This window comes from Thermobia domestica, chromosome 7 (genome assembly GCF_964235325.1).
Source record: "Thermobia domestica chromosome 7, izTheDome1.hap1.1, whole genome shotgun sequence".
Lineage (NCBI taxonomy): Eukaryota > Metazoa > Arthropoda > Insecta > Zygentoma > Lepismatidae > Thermobia > Thermobia domestica.
The window spans coordinates 293,534,358-293,555,024 of NC_137460.1; the positions used below are offsets into that span (position 1 = coordinate 293,534,358).

General features: G+C 36.5%; 1 protein-coding gene across 3 annotated transcripts in view; it reads left to right on the forward strand.

Moving 5' to 3' along the window:
* LOC145691054 (uncharacterized) overlaps positions 1 to 20,667 on the forward strand; it is an 81,640-nt gene that overhangs the window by 12,727 nt on the left and 48,246 nt on the right. For all 3 annotated transcript variants that reach the window (XR_014132332.1, XM_081766690.1, XM_081766691.1), the window contains exon 2: positions 5,622 to 6,165. Coding sequence is in view for 2 of the 3 variants with exons in the window: in XM_081766690.1 (XP_081622816.1) it covers positions 5,690 to 6,165 (476 nt within the window). In the remaining variant the exon portion in view is untranslated. The remainder of the gene's footprint in view (positions 1 to 5,621; positions 6,166 to 20,667) is intronic.

Genomic DNA, 20,667 nt, shown 5'->3' on the forward strand with positions numbered 1-20,667 from the left:
TCCATGTCTATATTTGTCCTCCCTCATATACATTATTCACTCACGACTATCGTTAAACCTTTTTACACACGTGTACAGTGTTTTTTCAATTCTCTTTTGTGTTAATAATATTTTTCCTTGTGCATGAATTGCTATACTGCTATATCTTCCACATCAATGTTATGCAGCGCTGTCAACACTGCGGTCCGGGTGGCAACCCTGATTATGATCTTTCTTCGTCCTTGATGCCCTTGCTATGTTTAGTTTCTTTCTTTTGGTTGTCTTTCTTTCAATGTTTGCAAGAAATTAACTTTTCCCGTCATTCCTGACTTTCTTCAGTTTTACCGACATTCAATGTTTCCTCTTTCCTCGCTCCGCTCCCTATGGCCCTTAGCACCTTAAATTTCTCTGTTCTCCATATCTTTTCATGCTCAATCAGATGGCGTATGTCTGCATCTGATTTGCGCGACAACCATATGGTCCCTTACTTTTGAGATGTTCTGTGCAGTGTGCTGCACTCCGTCCAAATCTGCACCATTTACAGGAACTGCTGCAGAATAAATGGCTTGGACTGAGCCTGCAGAATACAAGGAGTATACCATGAGGAATCTATTCATGAGCGTTTGAATGCTCTGATTACCCACAAAGGCGAATGAACACGCTATTAGAAAGTAGTAATAGTGAAGTGATCGTTTAGTCTTAGTGTATAAAATAATTTTTCTAATAACTTGTAAACAATAGGAATATTTTATATAACATTTTTACTGAATTTTTAACGATCCTTTCACCATTCCGTAAGCTGAACAGTGTTACCTAATGCAAAAAGCTGCGCACAAATCAGAATTTTCGGAGATATTAGTGAAGAAACATAAACTACATGTACACATAGAGACATCTTAAAAAAATGAATTATTTGAAGTTCTACGTGATTTTCAGTGCGTGAAACCGGGATATTGTTCTGCACCTTTTCAAGTATGTGATGGAACGTTTAAAACACACTTTTAGTGATTGTTCATATTTTACCTTTACTTTATCCAGTTGTACACAGGAAGTTTATTAAAGACTGAAAATCATGTTCACGAAATTTTGATAATCGTTCATTAAGCGGAAAAATGTCCTGCTTTTCAACGATATTCTCAACGTTTTAAAGGCAAAGTTTAAACTTCTAAGACCCATTGATATTCTTTACTCAGTCAATTAAAAATATATCCAGTCTACTACGGTGAGTCTTAAGCCATGTATGTTGACAGTAGTCTCCCACGGATCAGAGGCGTATCACTCCTAACAGGCAAATCTAGGATGGATACGGTCAAGCCGGGGTATGGAATACCCCATCAAAGGGGTCCTTGTATAATTGACATACTAAAGTTAACAATGAATAAATAATTTTTAATAGTTCTTAATATAAACTTACTCAATAGGAAAAAGAAAATCTCAGTTTAAATGTCTATTTCTCGCTTTAGTGAAAATATTTGTGGAAGTGGACGCAACTTGTAAAAATTAATGTGAGAAAATCATAATTATTTTCATGAATTTTGATTTATCTAGAGATTTTCTAGACTTTGGTTTAGGTGAGAATTATGCCCTGTGAGTCCCCTATTTACATCTAAGGTACAGAAAACAAATCAGCACATGCGAAATAATAAAAACGAAAATTATTGCTGCGGATGATCGGTACAGGACTGGCCGGGAGGTAATACATAGCATGAAGGAACCTTTCAAACATATATTATCAGTAAATGTCAGAGCACAGAACACACTACAAAGAATAGAGACGTACAATGGTGGTAAAAAGGAGCGTCCACTGTGATAGTTATTCCACGCCTTAAACATTGAGACCTCGAAATTGTACACCTCGACACACCTATCTTTCAGTCACAATCATGACAATCTGGTGAAGATCAGACAGGTACATCAGGAATATCCGGGAACATAAATATAACCTGCCTTTTTTTTCCACATTTTTTATGAAGAAACTTTACCTCTTATCTGTTGAACTCAAGGACTTGCGTCGCTTGTCCAATAAAGTAACGTATGTGGGTTTTGCTCACAGGGAATTTTACACGCCTTTCAGCACATAATAGTCCTTCAACAAGATGCATCTGTACCTTCTCAGTGAGATCTGTTTGACCACCATATTTCTTGCTGTACTTATTTTTTGGCATTATCACAAAACGTTATTAATGAGACGTTATAATTTTATGCTGCCTTTCGGATACTTATTCCACCCTTCTGTAAATCTTGTATTTTTCCTCAAGTTGTTTTACAATATAATTATGCGGAGTATACGGACTAACTTGTCTCAAACACTTTCTCGGCATTATCGGTTTCACTCCTAAACTTGGCATAAATTTGTAAAGCAACCCACCCTCACTTCACCAGTTTTGATACTGTTATGCAAACTTACACCAGGCCAGCTGTTTTACCTTGTTACGATATAGTGTCTTACCAAAAGCTATAAACTACATACTGTAGTCACACCAATATAACGGAAAAAGGGTTCCACAATAAGTACATTTTTACCATTAAGCAAATTTGCGCTAAACACACAATCTGCATGGAACATGCTCTGACTTTCTATGCTCACAGATCTCCTGTCTAATCACCCTTCTCATGATTTCTTTCCTACACTCGACTTGAAACGAGAGATGACAGCACTCTTTCAATGCAGGTACGTGCAATTGATCGGTTTCACCGCGCATGATCAGTATCACCCCATTCTACGGTATATTTTTAAGATATCGAAATTGCTGTAAGGAAAAGTGTGTGTTCTTAGCACGTAAATAGAACTGAAAAAATTACTGGAAATCATTGATATAATTACATCAAAATTGTTTCAAGCGACTCAGAACCGACATCAAGCTGTCGCTTACTATACTTTTGCCATGAAATAATTTAATAATCACGTTCATACCACATTTGTTGGCTCCAAGCACGAAAATGATTTGGTGTTTGAAGCAATCTAGACTACAAGTCAATATCTTCGTTTCATCGAAAACATTTAAACAGTAAATAAAACGACTGAGTATTACGACATTTTTGCCTCCAGTAAGACTATTTACACCCATGTAAGCGACATAGCTATCTCGGCAACGGTTAAAAATAGAAACATGGCGATTAGACCATTCGATGCGCCTTAAAATTCTGAGCCAAAAGCTGCAAAAAAGTCAATTTCGAAAACAAATGTCGCTTACTGCGTTAATGCCGGAAAGGGACGACATGCTGCTAGGACCTAACATTAACCAGTACTTCTATGTTTCAAATAACATTAGTACTAGAATGAACGCTATACTTCAATATCACCAAGAAATAAGTTACTAGAAAAAATCGAGTGAAAATAACCGAAAATACCAAAAAACTGCAAGATCAGACTATAAAAGCATACAATAACGACTGCATAATAAATTTTACAAGAAATAGGTAGCACTATATGTATTTAAGTTAAGACAAAAAGCAGCAAAGGACAAGCAAATATGTGTTTAATACGTGTTGAGAAGGTTATCTACATTTAAGTGAAATATTATAACACTAAACTAGAACTCATTCAATGTGGGTTAAGAAAAATTTTAACTTTTTAAGTGAATCTCGCATAAAGGCAGCTCTGAGAAATTTTTCTTCGCAAACATACAAATGTGTATATGAATGTATGCGCCTTTGCGACGCAGAAAATCCTTTCACTTCGAATGTGATTATGGAATGTAGTGCAAAGAGAAAATTTCCTCCCAATACAGTCTTAACCGCAATGCTTCATGGCTATTTTTAACTATTTCGTTATCCACTGCTTTGCGTTGGTAGGTGGGAGCACCCCGGGTTAGAAGAGGCTGGGAGCAGTGAATGCATTCTGTCATGGACGATGGAGAGAGGAAGTGGATTACTTCAGTTTGTTGCATCAAAATTGTTGGTGTCTCAAAGAATGAGATTCCTAAACTTTCAGTTTAAGTAAATTAAAAACGATAAAGTGGAAGATTGAAAACTCATCAAATACAATGGTATTCGCCTAAAGTGTTTTGTCTTCTTAGCTAAGAGAGCTGGACGGACAAGGACTACTATAAATCAGATAAGTACTAGGTATGAAAGGTTTTTCCCCCTTTACGAGTAATACGCGAACGTGACGACGCTTTAGAAGGGCCTCAAATAAACGTAAATACATACGATTAGTATAAAAATAATTACCATAAGTGTGTAGTAATATTTTGTTATATATATAAATTCCTAGTTATGCATGATATTTTTGTTTTTTGTGATCTTCCGTATGCAAAAAAAACAAAGCACTTTAAACGAGCATGTAACTAAAAGGTCCGTATATACGTAGAATATGATGTCTAGCGTCAGAATTATTGATACATTTTAATATCGTACCGTTACACGAGGTAACACAAACACGTATTGCTTCTCGTACTCTGGGTCAAAAAGGTTGGAAAAGGTGGTTGTGGCAGATACACTTTGTGGATGCCTTCAGGTTTGTTTTCGCGCGGAACCAGTATGCAATAAAAATGGTATTCTTACATAGTATACTCGGGCGGAATGTAGCTGGGGGCACTTCCAAAGCGAACAATAGTGCAACGTGCTATTAAGTCCTTTTTTGTTTAACAGAACGTTACTTTACTCAACCACTAAAGCTAATTAAAAATCCGCAAGGAAGGACTATACGAACACTTATCTACCAGCCTGTACGTTAACGTTGAAAGTAGCGAAATATGCCCAGCGATGAATAAACCACCGACCGCTGTAGAATATTGTTCCCTCACGAGGATTCCAACCAAGAACCGCTACAATATATGTATAACTCTTTTTTGCATGTTTTATTTCAGGAATATGAGCTAGTAATGTAGCACAGGAAATTTTAACTTTTTAGCTTCTTCTCTCCTCATGCAACGTTGATCGTAGTTAGAGAATCTGTAGCTTCATTTAATTAGAAAAAGAAAAAAAGAACAAGAATCGTACTTTCATAAAATGTATCTGTGTCTAAAGATAATAATGTACATGAAACGTAAGAAAGGCCTATAATAGAAGAAAAAGAGAAACATATTCAAGTACTGTTATACGAAGGTTCAATTATATCACATTGCACAGCACAGTGTTGCCTGGAATTTCGTATATTATGTAATGCATTAATTCTTTGTATATTTCGGTTAACTTTTTATCTATTACAGGTTGAGGATATTTCTTTTAATCTTTTGCATGTCTAATTTATTTTATGTTCTTTGGTTAGTCATTTAATTTACATTTTTATATTATGTATGACTTTTATAAATTAATGCAACTTTGTGTATTGGAAATTGTAAGTGGACAGATTGTCTGTTTCCTGATAAAAAGTTTACTATTAAATAAAATGGAAAGTAATAGAATATATTATGTTTTCCTTTAGCAAGTGAGACAGTAGAGAAAAAAGAATCGGATATTAGACAGTATTTCCATATTTCAGTATAGTTTTGTTTTTTCGGTATTTAGGTATTTCGTTATTTTTGTGTGAGTTGTAACAAGATCTCGGATGCTATAAAATATTGGTTTCAGTATTTTTTACATTTCTAGTCTGATCTCAAACTATTCAAGCGACTAACTCAAATTGTGCTCACCGTTGTCTTCTCCCCGCTCGCCCATAAATTTTGTTAAAGCGAATAATATATTTCTTATTTTTTCAGATTTGTTTGTTTTGTTTTCACATTATCTGCAGAAGGTTTCAAATCTCAAACTTAAAGTTTTAAGCAAAATGCCATTTCATTATTTGAAATTTGTCTCTAATAAGACTGAAATGAAAGCAGAAGACGTTCCTATTAAAGTTGAAGTGAAAACAGAAAACGAGCCCATTAAAGAATGTAATTATAAACTGTATAATAGTAACATCAATGATCATAAAGATTCTCTTGGAATACGAGTGGAATGTAAGGAACGAAAAAGTGGAAAGGAAGGAGAGAATATCACTTCAGAAAGTAATGAATATGAAACAGTATCAGATTGGAAACTAACTGCAAAAGCAATATGTTTGGTCAGGCGTTTACCAACAAATGAAGTAATTGGAAATGCTAAACGTTTCAACAGTAACAACATGACAAAATCCTCCGATTTTACACACAACACAAAAGGGTCAAGCAGTCACATCTCTGCCACTATTATTGACAACAACGGACAAGACGAAGACGTTGAAGAAAATAGTAATCGAGGAACATACAATCCTCAAGCCCTCAGGTATGTTTTAAATGCATTATTTCGTCATAGCTATGTTTTTATAAATATTTTTTTTTTTTTTTTGAAATCGCGTTTTTCGAGCTGGTTTGATTTTTATCTAACACGAGTATGCTAGTTATTTTGTTTCGTCTCTCTATATCTATCTCTATTTTTCCAGTCTTTCCACAACGAAAACCGACTCTACCATTCCTATACCCAAGCTCCACCGGAGCTGGGAGCGACGAATATGAGAATAAGTGCCCTTAAATTTCTAATGTGTATGTAGATTAACTCGATATAAATAATAAGCTAGAAATGACTATACAAGAAAATAAAATTCTACTACATAGTATGTAACGGATATAATCGCGCGTCTTAATTAAATTATGTGCAAGTTACATTAATCGTACAAATATGTAAAACTTACTATTTTTTTGAATTGCACGAATTAATAATATTACATTTTCGTGAGATCTACCTTTTGTATATTATTAACGATTTGTAGATGGTTTTTGTCATGAATGTGTTTATGATACAAGAACGCTCGACCGGCCAATCCACTTTAAGACCGTCGCTGTCTTGGTATTGAGTCAGAAGCAGTTGCAGGGGTCAGTAGGTGGTTCTGTGAGTGATAATCCACCATTGTCCACGTCAGTGCGGAATGCGTTCTAATTCGGTCCTTTTGAATTTTGCCTTCGATAGCTTAAACAACACACTTTTGCTTGATATATGAAGACACAAAATAATATTGAAACATGTGTAAATTAAAAAATCATTGTTCGTGATGCTCGACCATCTTAGACATTAGCGATAGGCTGGGGAGCGCGTTTCAACATACTGAGCTATCACATCTGAATACATATAGTTTCCGCACAGTTTACTTTTCTCATTAATCTACCCACTGATCCATGATAATAAAGCGGGAAGCGCGTTTCATCACAGCCGTACTAATCAGTTCGGAATTACGCACCCGAATAAATGTTCCTTCCCGGGCAATCCCCATGAAGCGAAGCGCTTGCAGAGAGAAAGTTTTCGGAAAGTTCATACTTACGGGACCAAATCGAAAGTACATTCCTAAGCAATGCAGTGTGTGGGGGGAGGGGGGCAATTTCCTGTCTTTTTCTCCATATAATGTGCTTTGAGCGAAGCCAAGCGCACAAAAACATAGACAAACATACATGTGTAAGCTTGTGAGAGAGGCTGTTCCAAGAACTAGCCCATTTTTATAACAGACTTGGTTAATAAATTCGAAGTTAGCAAAAACTTTCTATCATCCTTTAATCCAAACAATAACCCTCAAAAACACTGATATATTTTCGATACTTGCAATACTTACTTAAATATGCATTTTTTCCATTACCTGAAACTGAGTTAATGGAGTCACAAACATTTGAACACATGAAAAAACTCAACCTATTGCTTAACTTTGTAAGATTTGAGACATAACAGTAACAGTAAATTACTATAAATCTCATCTTTACACCCAACCTTGAATGCAAGAAGGAACACCCTGTATATACATTCAAGTCACTGAGAATTCACAATGGGTGAACGGCACATTGGACAACACTGTATATAGTAAAGCAGTTTTCACTTGTTGGCTGATTAAGCATAAGGTTATTCAACCTGTATGACATTCAAACCAGGTTTACTCTACCATTAAGCTACCACTAATAAAGTCATTTTTTATTTTGTCACTATACTTCTTTATGTTTGTCCATCTCATATTCTTCTTTTTTGGTTTCATTTCCTCGAAAGTACAGTCCTAAGGAAGGCAGTGTGTGGGCGATTTCCTTCTTTTCTTCCATATAATGAGCTTTGAGCGAAGCCAAGCGCACAAAAACATAGACAAACATACAAGTGTAAGCTTGTGACAGATGCTGTTCCAAAAGTTCTCCCGTGTTTTATACAAGGCTTGGTTAATAAATTGGAAGTTAACACAAACTCCCTATATCCTTTTGATCAAAGCAATTGATAAGCTTGAAAAACGGTGACATCTTTTCAATACTTCTAATACTTAATTAAATACGTATTTTTTCGTTTAATGGAACCGCAAAATTTGCACAGATAATAGAACTCATCCTATTGCTTAACTTTGTAAAAGGTGAGACAGTCCGACAGTTAAATAACTTTCCAAATGTAATAGTAAATTACTATATATCTCGTCCTTACACTAAGTCTTGAATGTGAGAAGGAACACACTGTATATTCTTCCAAGTTACGGAGAATTCACCGTGGGGAACTGCATATTGGACAACACTATATAGTAGAGCACATTTCAGTTGTTGTCTGATTAAACATAAGGCTATTCGCCCTGTATAACTTCAAAGCCAGCTTTAGGCCACTATTAATATAGTTATTTTTTCTTTTCCTTTTTTTTTTTTTTAAATATTAGTTTCTCACCATAAATATATATATCAATAGGTTTCTCGATTTATTTTTAATTGAGTATATTATATGACTTCATACATTTAGAAAACAACAACGTATTAAATAACGCAAACTCCAAAATACTTATACTAAATAATAATGCATGTTGTGTGTGTTGGTCTCGTAAGTGTTGCCTGATTTTGTTTTTCTTTTTGTATGGTAAAATCGAAATTTCTAACGAGTGTATAGTGGTGTAATATTTTGTGTATGCACCTTTTTCATAACATTTGATCCAATAACTAAACCGTTTATGCAAACTGAAAATCATTTCATTAATAATCAAAAACTAAAACATAATCGTTCTTTTCCAAATCGTCTTTGATTTTATATATATATATATATATATATATATATATATATATATTGATATATATCAAATTTCAGTTCCCGCCAAGTGAACTTTGTGGTGGACAAACACCGTGTGCGTGGAATTCCCCGGGGTTCTCCAGTTTCGCCACACTTTCTTCATTCCAACATTTCATTCATTCCTCATAATCACCGTCTTCTTTATCATAACCGGCCTAATCGTGGGGGGTAAAACTCAAAGATTTTACTTAATTTTTCATCCTCAATAGTGAGTTGCGCTTTACGGTCTTTTGCATCACGTTTGCATGCGGATATTGCAGAAATCCACATGAAGACACTGGTCTTAAATAACACTAGTTAACAAATTTAAACTTTTTGTTTGTTACATGAGAAAAATCACCTGATCTTAAAGGAACTTTTTGCGCTGAATTCGAATATGCACTCGGTTTCTCTCCATCACGTACAGTTTTCCCGTAACAGAGGGATTTTCGGGAAATTCCCTCAAAAGTTTCCCTTTTTCAGATATTCCCCTAGCTCCTGTCCCCTTACATTTAGTAACATAGAAATTATACCTAAATATACCTTGATTTATATTTAATAAACCCTAAAAGTTTCGTAAAAATCGCTTTGTTTTTTCTACAGAAATAAATATATTTGTATGTATACTGTGTGCACTGTTTATTGCACCTGATAGTAATGCTTTCAGATCTCCTGAGTTGGGGTAAAAACGATTTGCTTTATTACTACAAACACAGACATAAAAATGAATATTTACAATAGTCAACAACACACTTGTATTGCTCTCTGTAAATTAGAAACGTGTATAAAAATAGAATGTACTTCCAACGTATATTTTTTTTAAACGTACAGTATATGTATATCTTAATACATATATATACAATTCTCCAAGTTTTTTCGTTTTGTTCATGAAATGGTTATCAATATTTGTTATCAAATCTAACAGAATGCAAAAGAAAGAAAGAATGGAATACAGACTCATTGTTGACAACAATGAACTAATGCAGTCTGAATTTTCCACTACGGTATCGTTTCCCCCCTCCCCCGCGCATTTCTTTCTTTCTTGTGTTCTTGACACCTGGTGAGGGAGTTTTGTACATTTTTATATTGACGTGTGGTTTAACACTACTTCACTTTCAAAGTTGTCTTTGCTGCTAAGAGTGCTTTCATGTTTGATCTTAACGGCACTATACCCAACTAAGACCAGAAGTTTAGTTTGTGATCAGTACAATGGCGTCAAGAGGACGGCGTTCGTGTGTTAACTCACCAAATAGTTTTTGTTATGTGTGTGGCCAGTTTGTAGTTAAAGGACAGTGTAGATCCATTACGCCTTCGGTAAAACTAGCATATTATATATATTTCGGATGTCGTGTGGGAGATCAGGACAAAACTTGGGCACCCAACATAATTTGTGCGTCGTGCTACGTCACTTTACTTGCATGGGCCAAAGGGAAACGGAGGTTCATGAAATTTGCTGTACCAATGGTGTGGAGAGAACCCACCAACCATCTGGATGATTGTTATTTTTGTCTCACAGTAGTTAAGGGACATTCTAAAAAAAAGCAAATACACAATAAGTTATCCCAACGTTAAATCCGCAATTAGACCTATTCCGCACGGGGATGAACTTCCACTTCCCGAGCCCCCTACCAAGTGGGAAGAGATATGGCCAAAAGACTGATGATGATCATGACCTTGATGAAGCATCGACATCAACATGTACATCCAAGGATCCAACGTTCATCCCTGACTGTGTTCGCGAGCCACATTTCATCCGGCAATGTGAACTTAATGACCTAATCCGTGATTTGCACCTGACAAAACAAGAAGCGGAACTTCTGGGATCAAGGCTCCAGCAGTGGAAGTTATTGGATGCAGAAACGAACATATCAGTGTACAGGAAAAGGCATGTTCAATTTTCAAGCTATTTCTCAATGCAAGATAATGTGTGCGTATGTACGGATATAAATGGGTTGATGGCGGAGCTAGGAATTCCTTACGTTCCAGAAGAATGGAGGCAATTTATCGACGCGTCAAAGGTCAGCCTTAAAGCTGTCCTTTTACATAATGGAAATAAAAAACCTTCTATACCACTTGCGCACTCAGTGAAGATTAAGGAATCCTATGACACCATGTCAACTTTGCTAAATCTTATAAATTACAAGGACCATTGTTGGCAAATATGTTGTGATCTCAAGGTAGTTGGTATTTTATTAGGACTGCAGTGCGGTTACACGAAGTACCAATGTTTTTTATGTTTATGGGATAGCCGAGCTGATGACAAACATTATGAAGTGAAGGAATGGAAACCTAGAGTGAATTACGTACCTGGAGAATGCAACGTCAAATACGCTCCTTTGGTAGATCCTAATAAGATATTACTACCGCCACTTCATATCAAGTTAGGACTTATGAAAAACTTTGTCAAAGCCATGGACACACCTGGTGAAGGTTTCAAGTATTTGCGAGATAAGTTCCCTAACCTGAGTGATGCTAAGATTTCAGCGGGACTGTTTATTGGTCCCCAAATTAGGAAATTAATGCTTGATGATAGCTTTGACAGCAAGTTAAACAGTGCTGAGCTAGCTGCCTGGACAGCATTTAAGTGTGTTGTGCGCAACTTTCTGGGCAATAACAAAGCTGAGAGTTACACAGAAATCGTACAGGAGATGATACAGAAATACAAAGAGTTGGGTTGTAGGATGTCTTTAAAAATCCACTTTTTGCACTCCCACCTCAGCTTCTTTCCTGCTAACCTAGGTGCTCTCAGCGACGAACAGGGGAAAAGATTCCACCAAGATATAATGGCAATGGAGAAAAGGTACCAGGGACGATGGGATCCTTCAATGATGGGGGACTATTGTTGGGGTCTTGTTAGAGAATGCAACATTTCTTACAAAAGAAGGAAGTAGTGTACGTTTTTGTAACCCAATGGAAGTTTCATATATTGTGATAGTTTTGATTGTCTTTTCATGACCTTTTGGTACATTTGTATTATTGTTTATTGTAAATTGTCACACTTGTAAATTATATTGTATTATATTTTATATATGTGTTTGTGGTAATAAAGCAAAACGTTATACCTCAACTTAAGAGATCTGAAAGCATTACTATAAGGTGCAATAAACAGTACACACAGTATACATACAAACATATTTATTTCTCTAGAAAGAATAAAGCGATTATTACGAAACTTGGAGGGTTTGTTAAATATGAATCAAAGTATACTTAGGTATAATTTCTATGTTAGTATATGCAAGGGGACAAGATCTTGGGGTGTAAAATAAACGAAAAGGGAAATTTTTGAGGGATTTTCCCGAAAATCCCTCTGTTACGGGAAAATCGTACGTGATGGAGAAAAACCGAGTGCATATTCGAATTCAGCGCAAAAAGTTCCTTTAAGTACAGGTATTTAATTTTATGTAACAAAACCTTTGTTAACTAGTGTAATCTTTTAGCATTTAAAATTGCCCGCAGTGACTATTTCTGATTGACTGCCATTCAATTAAACTTAGTTGCTTACAACGCAAAAGATCTTCAAATATGATCATTTTGTTCACTCAGTAAACGTTATCAATATCCACGTGGGAGGTAAATTCATGCCCCTCAGAATAAATGTACTTTAAGTAGCCTGTGTTCATCTGACGGAAACAATCTATTAAGAGTGTCACTGAATTTGTCATTGTTTTTCCCTGCACAAATTCTACATCGTGTTGAAATTCTGTAATTTCCGCACTTCGGTCTAATAATCTATTATTCCATGGTTTCACACGTTTAAGGAAGAGAAGAGCATGATGGTGTCAGTGACAATAATTATGCGTCTTCCTCATAACATAGGTTTCCATTTTCTTAAGGCGTAAATCACTGGTAAGCATTCCAATTCTCAAATTGTGTACCGATGTTCGCATGCAGTCAAAGTACGGCTGGATAATACATTGAATAATTCGCTTTTTGTTACCCTGTACCTGTCAAAGAGTACAGCCCAATCCGACGGTTGAATCATCCACTTGAATGTAATCGACTGGAATCCGGGTTTTGAAAAATCTAAATTTACTAACAAAACATTAGTGCAAATATCGTCTTTTATCTTATTAAAGGTTTGTTCACACTGTTCACTCCATTGCTATTTCCGGTCTTTAGCCTGCAATTCATATAATGGGGCGGCTTGGATAGCCCAATTTAAAAAGTTGTGACACCACGCAAATAATCCCAATGCAGATTGCAATCTTTTTATTAGTGAGCCTTGGTAATTCCATAACTGCTTTGATAGTTTTTCATCCTTCTTTATCCCCTTTGGGCTAGTAACATATCCCTAAAACGATAGTTGCAGTGCACAAAACATGTATTTATCAATATTCAACGTGATGATATGTTCCTTAAATTTTGCGAAAATTTGCTCTAACTTCATATGTTCTTCGTAATTGTTATTTTTGACCAAATGGTCATCGGTATATTTGATGATCTTGCTGTGTGAGTCTGGGCCTAGCACATGACACATCATAGCATTAAAGGCTCGTCCACCATTACGGTGTCCGAAGGGTACTCTCTGATATTGATAGCACTGTCCCTCAAAATTGAACGCTGTAAATCTTTATTTCGCGTGCAAGTAGCACTGTTGGTACAAAGAATGGAGGTCCAGGACAGAGGTGAACGATTTTCCCTGCCAACAAATGTTCTATTCCTTCTGGTTCAATTAGCCACAAACCTCAATGCTGACTAATTGATCTCAAATCGATACATAGCTTCTTTTTATTCTTCTTTCTAACAACTAAAATAGGGTTACTGTGAATGGATTGACAAGTTGTAATAATCCACAATTGCAATAAATTTTTGATCTCACCTCGTACAAATGTAAGTGTTTCTACGTGATTGGATACTGTTTTCGAACCACTGATTCATTAGTATCGATTTCCATTTCATATTGGAATCCTTTGAACCTGCCGGAGTAGTTCTTTAAAATATCTCTATACTGAAACAATAAATCCTATAACTGCTCTTTGGCTGTGATCTAGTGCGCATGCACGACTAACAGCTGATTTCCTATGTTTTGATCAAACTCGTGTAACAACCGTATCATCTTGACTACAACTGATATTATTAATGTGAGGATGTTTTGTGTTGATATTTTATTCAACAGCTGATTCGACCAAAGTGTCATCAGCATCACCACAAAATTTTGATTCAATGAGGAAAAGAGAGACTACTGCTCTAATGTTGTTGTATTCTAATTAAATATTACCGTTACTAAGATTATTGATACTTTGTAATTGCCCTGATGCATTCAAACCCATAAAAAATTTCTCATTAAGGTCGGCTACGACAAAAACTTCTAATGTGAATGCAAGTGAATCTATTTCAATGGGGATGACATTCCTGCCTCTATATTTTCTCTTAAACTTCCCACTATAATTTATAGTGGGGACATATTCAGCTGATCGTAATTTAGGAAATGAAATATCCTTTGTAATTTTCATTCAAAGATCACAAGACCCTAGCGACGTTCCCCGTCTCGTGTCACATAATGTTTTTACTTCAATGCCGTTCATATGAGTATTAATATAGGCAAGATTATGTCATCATTCGCCCTAACAATAGTTTCTTCAAATTTATCTTTTTCAGTGTTAGTTCTTGCGTCCTGATCTAAATGCGAGTGAGACTCAAATGTAAATTTTCGTACGCGGAATTCATTGTTCGTGATTTCACTATTTTTTCTATCTTCACGGATATCCCAACTTGAAACACATATCCTTCCAGTTTTGAGTGCTCTCGCCTCACTGGTCTCGATTTCGATCCCGGTTTCTCTTCTCTTTATTTTAGTTTCTCCATTTATAGCCATTATTTCGTCGACCTCAGTTATTTCCTCGATGTGGCCCACATCTACGGTTATTAATACGCCAATCTTTTTCTCTATCACTGCGAAGCTCTTCTGACCGATCTCGTTCATTATTCGTAGGCGCATTCTCCCTGTCATTATTTACTGCGTTACCTTGGTTCCGTCGATTATTATCGTTTTGTCGTGCTGCACTCGAAAAGAGCGATTGTCCTTATAATTACTGCTATTGTGTATGTTATAACCTCGCCTTGCATTACAGATTTCCGTTAACCCTACCGATTCGATACTAGCAATGCTGGCCAAAATCTGTTGGAGCGAAGTGCATAGAGGCAACGTTAACTCTTCCGATAACTTCGGAGTAAAGTATCAATAATGCTCGCAATGATTTTGGCAAGTGAACTTTTCAGATTTGAATCCTTTAATAACTAATACTGCCGTGTAGCAAAAATGGGAACACTGTCATGGATTTTTGGGTCGAAACGTCTACTTCTACAAGAAGTAAACTGACTAGCCACAATAGTATATGAATCAAACGTATCTGTTGATGCCTTTTAAAACTCACTGAAAGTTTCAAATTTTCTCGGATAGTTCGCGACCCATTATTTGGCCATTTGTTCGACAAGACAATGTAACATATGAACTAAATCATCCTCGTATATTCCTACTGCTCTAGCCTTTTCTTTCAGGTGTTCGATATACGTGCGCGCAGTTATACCATCAGGGAGCCCTGTATATTTTGGCAAGTACTGTAAGTCCCTTACTCGAACAATACGCTTTGGTTTAGGTGTTCTGCTTGAGTTGATATTGAGTTTTTTTTTCATTCAGCAGCGAGGCTATAAGGGACGTGTAATTCGAACCGCATAAGCTCCTGCCGGTAATCGAACCCGGGTCTCCCATGCCATAGGCGCGTACGTTAACTGCTTAACCACGAAAAAGCTCGAGTATTACTTGAATAAACTCGTTTCATACTACTATCAAATCCATCAGATTCGAACTCTCCCCTTTTATAATCTGAGTCGTGGTACTCTGTATGGTGCCTTCCATTTCAATTCAGGCAGAGCATGTACCATCACCATCTCAGATATTGTTGAAACTTTTTTTATAGCAACTATACATGTTTTTAAGAGACCCATATTTTTTTCTCGAAAAAAAATTTCCCGCCAAGTTATGGGCCATCAAAGACGGGGAGTACAATTTATGAAGTGTAGAAGACATGGAAAATAGTAGTATGTACATAGGGATATAAATAAACTATATTTTATTATAGTTTGGTTTGCGCATGCGTATCTTTGTGTACATAAATTAAGAAATGAACGTCAATTTATCTGAAAAGTCGAAGTTTGCGAATTTTTTTTCGAGCACTTCCGGTTCGAATTTTAAAATTCTGTTTTCGCGGTTGGTAAGACCTGGTTACAGGTTTTCCGAAAAAAAAAATGTATCGCTTCTGTGTGTAACAGTTTTGTCGCAAAAAATTCGAGTAATTGTAAAAAAAATTTTGATGACCCATTACTTGGCGGGAATTTTTTTTTCGAGAAAACAAAAAACTATGGGTCTCTTAAGAACATGTCTAGTTGCTATAAAAAAGTTTCAACAATATCTGAGATGGTGGTGGTACAATTTTATATTTTTTTGCCTGACCTGAAATGGAAGGCACTGTATCGAACTCGTTCTCTCTATCCAGTGATGGATGCACATTTATCTGTAATCGTTGAATGTTATCTTCAATATTTTCTTGGTATGCTAACAATTCACGGTTCGTTTTCTCTAATTCCTGCATTTTCAGACTAATATCTCCATTATCTTTGTATTTTACAATAATGACGGGTTGTTTTTCAAAATGCTCAATTATTAACTCATCAGTACCTAATGATGCCTTTAGAACTTTCTAGAATTTGTTCGATTTCATCTGGACGTTCGTTGATCAGTTCTAAAACCTGTCTATGGGCCTGGACTTCCTCACTTATATCACCTGTCTTTTCCACGAGTTCCTTACATACATATTTAATGTATGTGACATTTTCCTGCTTATTCATACGAAAGCTGGTAGTTTCTTATTTATGTGAACGCGCCTGTTACCTTTCCATTTCGTCAACCTAATCTTTCACGCCTTGCACTTTCATTCTAATGGTATCGATTTCACGCTGTTGACTTTCATTGGCTTGCTCTACCGTTCGTACAAATTCACGTAATTCGTCAACTCTTTTCTTACATTCTTCACTACCTGAATCGACGCTTTGGTTAGACTAGCTAATTCAAGACGCACTTCCTTTATGGTGTTATTAGTTACTGTAATATCATTACGTAAGCTATCTAATCTAGTATCCAATTCAGTTCGATTTCTCTTAAATTCGAGAGCTAACTCTGCTATATATTGCTTGCACTTGACTTGCTGATTCAGCTATTGATTGATCTAATTTAGTGGACTGTTGATCTAATTGTTCTTAGAGCAATGTTTGAAATTGTTCTACCATAATCGACTCCATAGAAATTATAATCAACTAACTCAAAATACAAAATGTAAAAGCCTGAATAAACAGACAAATTTCCAAAAGGTAAATATCAATAATATCGAAACCCTAGTGTTAATTTAGTTATTTCTGTTTCGTTCTTTCAAAGTAAAGACTTCACCCTCTATCACTTCAATTTAAAATACCTTGAATGTGGCCACACTATTTTAACACGAATTCTTCTTAAACTTAACACCACGCATTAAATATGAAGCATTTTTTCTTACACTTGCGTTAATTATCTAAAACCAACGTGCAAGTGTTGTTTGTATGTCAAATGTACGTGCGTATCTGTATGCTGAAAGCAATAACCTGATCGGTGTGTACTGTACCTGATGTTGGAAATCTGTTTGATAGTTTTTTCTACACAAACAAACGCAATAAATAAGTCGAAGTTACTGACATAAATAGAAAATGGTAACAAACAATTGCCCACATATACTTGGCAACACTGTACTTAGAAACCTAGTAGTAATAGAGAATAAATCTATATGACGTCTTAGACCTCCCAAGTTCATATCAGACAAGAAAAAATATTTTCTGTGAGAAATAAAGGCCTTTATGATGTGGTCTTCAGAGGACCCCGTTGGTGTTCCATGTAACCCAAAAAAACCTTAGTGCTCCTAGGGTTAAGATGGATCACCCAGAAATAGGAATACAAAGTAGAAACTGGATAGAATTGGCTAAGGATAGAAGTCAGTGGAGAGATTTTGGGAACGCGGCTCGCGGCAGTGTGAATGGAGAAACCATTCGGCAGCAGTTCCATGAACTTGGGAAGCACTACAATTTGGGTCGCTGAGAGCGGCTCAAATCTGTCTTGAACATTGGTGGGACGTGCAAGACAGTTCCTTTAATCTTTTTTAAGTGATGTTCAAACTATTCATGAAGTTGGAAAACAATGCTGTATACGATCAGAGAAGCAGAGTATTCTGCAACATTAGGAGCGCAGCAGCTTTGAGTGTTATTCTAGGGGCATCAATTTCATCTCACTTTCCTTTGCAGCAGCTAGAAACAATCACATTTCTCCCCAAAACACACCTCCGGTGCTTAGGGTCCATGGTTCGATTTCAGCTCGTGCTCTGTGGACTTTGTGGTGGACAAACACCGTGCTCGTGGATTTTCTCGGGGTTCTGCCGTTTCCTCCCACTTTCTTCATTCCACCATTTCACTGATCTCTCATCATCAGCGCCTCCTTTAGCCTAACCGGCATAACCGTGTGACGTAAAACTTAAAATTCCACTTCATTTTCTCCCGAAAACACATATTTCAAGTCGGGTTATTGGGGAGACAGCCTCCAATTCCAACATTGAGGGTGACATGTCCCTCTCTTCCCTCCATGATTTGTGGGATTTGCCGATGGGTCTCACGTGTTTTGACTCCGAGCCAGAATTCAGCGCGAGTCGAAATCTGTTTATTTGCTGTTTCTTCTGAGGAAGGAGCCATTCTTGGACAGGCTGTTGACATGTAATGAGAACTGGGTCCTGTATGAAACTCCACGGCGCCGCCGTCATTGGTTTGTATCGCATGAACCAGTTCCCAGCAATCGAAACCAGCACTGCGGCAGAAGGACGTCCTGTGTTGTGTTTTTTTTTTTTTTTTTTTTTTTGGACTACTCTCGGCATCGTGCATCGGGAACTGGTACCAGCCGTCGGAGCACCAATGCAACTGTGTATTATCAGATGTTGAGCCGTGTAGCAGAGGAACTCTTAACTCTGGGGCCAACACCACTGAATCACAAAGGATTCCTCTTGTTACAGGACAACGCTACACCGCACCTGGCTAGGATGACTCGGGACACCATTCTACCCCCCGGATATTGCACTTTCCAATTATTACCTGCTTCATTCCTTGGACAATCACCTTACAGGACGCCAATTGAAAACATTGGTATAGGTGCAAAATATAACTGATATAATTTCTTTGCTTCACGACCCACCAAATTCTTCCGCGATGCAATCCATGGACTTCCAGAACGTTGACAAAAAGTCGTCAATGCTGATAGGGACTATTTTTGATCTTCCAGATACGTGTTTTGTGACATACCAATGTCCGAACGTGGTGGGTGGTAAAGCGATAAAACCTTTTTCGTTATCTTTATGAATTAATTATCTACTTTTTCCAGAATATTTTGGTAAATGGAGGGAAAGAAGGTATCTCGTAATCTTTAGTCCGTCAATTAGAAAAGCTATATCATGTATGAAGTCCTTAAAATTACTTTCCATGAAAGATGTAGTTTAGTAAATACAGAATGAAACATTAAATATGAATGTAAATTACGCAAGAATAACGATCAAATTGTTTTATTTCCTGGGCAGATTTCTAAGGTCCTATACCACGGGACGTAGACTTGTAGGCGCTTCACATGTTAAAATACCGAAACAATTCAATATTTTTTGGTTTTAGATTTGTTGGTTCACAGCAGAATATCAGTTCATGATATCCGCATAAGAAAACATTTCTTCTAAATCGTTTCTAAATATCATCTGATGATGCGTGATGGAATCTTTACAACAAATATTATATTTCATATCCTATGGTAATTTTATTACTGAGGCCACTACACAAACTGTCAGCTTTCATCGCTTAAACCATTGGTCACTTGTCCACTATTTTTCAGCAAAGAATACGTAGTATTTTCCACTTCGATAAATAGTCCAATCTTAAGGTACCTTATTCTCGGTGTACAATATAAACTTGTTTTGTTACTCATAGGATTCTCATTATAATGAAACTAACGTTAAAAAGATGAAAATAACCGGATGAGAGACACTGTTACATGCAATGTGAAATTTAATTTTAAGTGATTCACCCGTTTCCTGAGCTAACTAGAGACAAGCTGAATGTCAAGTATACGTCCTGATAAGTAATATGCAGTATCTTCCTTATCTCCCTCTTAAATACGGTATCTCTCAAAACACTCGTGCACGCACCACTTTATTTTAAATGATGAGCTTATAGTCTAAAATTTTTCTCTCTCTAACAAGACAGACTCGTGAGTGGCGCACATTTTTAATCACCCCTCTCCTTATGATACCCATTTCAATGAAGGTAACATGAAAAATACCCAGTTGGAGGTACGCACTCAGGATACTAGAATTTTTTTTTTAATAGTTCGTCTGTCTTTTCTATTACCATTACTTTTCTGAGGCTCATTGTTTTATACGAAAGGAGAAAGTCTAAGCAGAGTAAATTTTCAATGTTATTAAACATACCTCGTATCAACAAAATTCGGAAACATCTCTCGCTAGCATATAGATACATGTTTGCATCTGTGTGCGTAGGTTAGTTGCTGCGATGGAATCACAAGAGCTCCTTATATGGCGAAGAAGAAAGAAAATCGCTCGGCAGTGTATCCATAGAAGGGACTTATCGTTAATTTTAGCCATGGGTTCAGTCCCGACTTTAAAAGTGATTATCGGAAATTTCCCT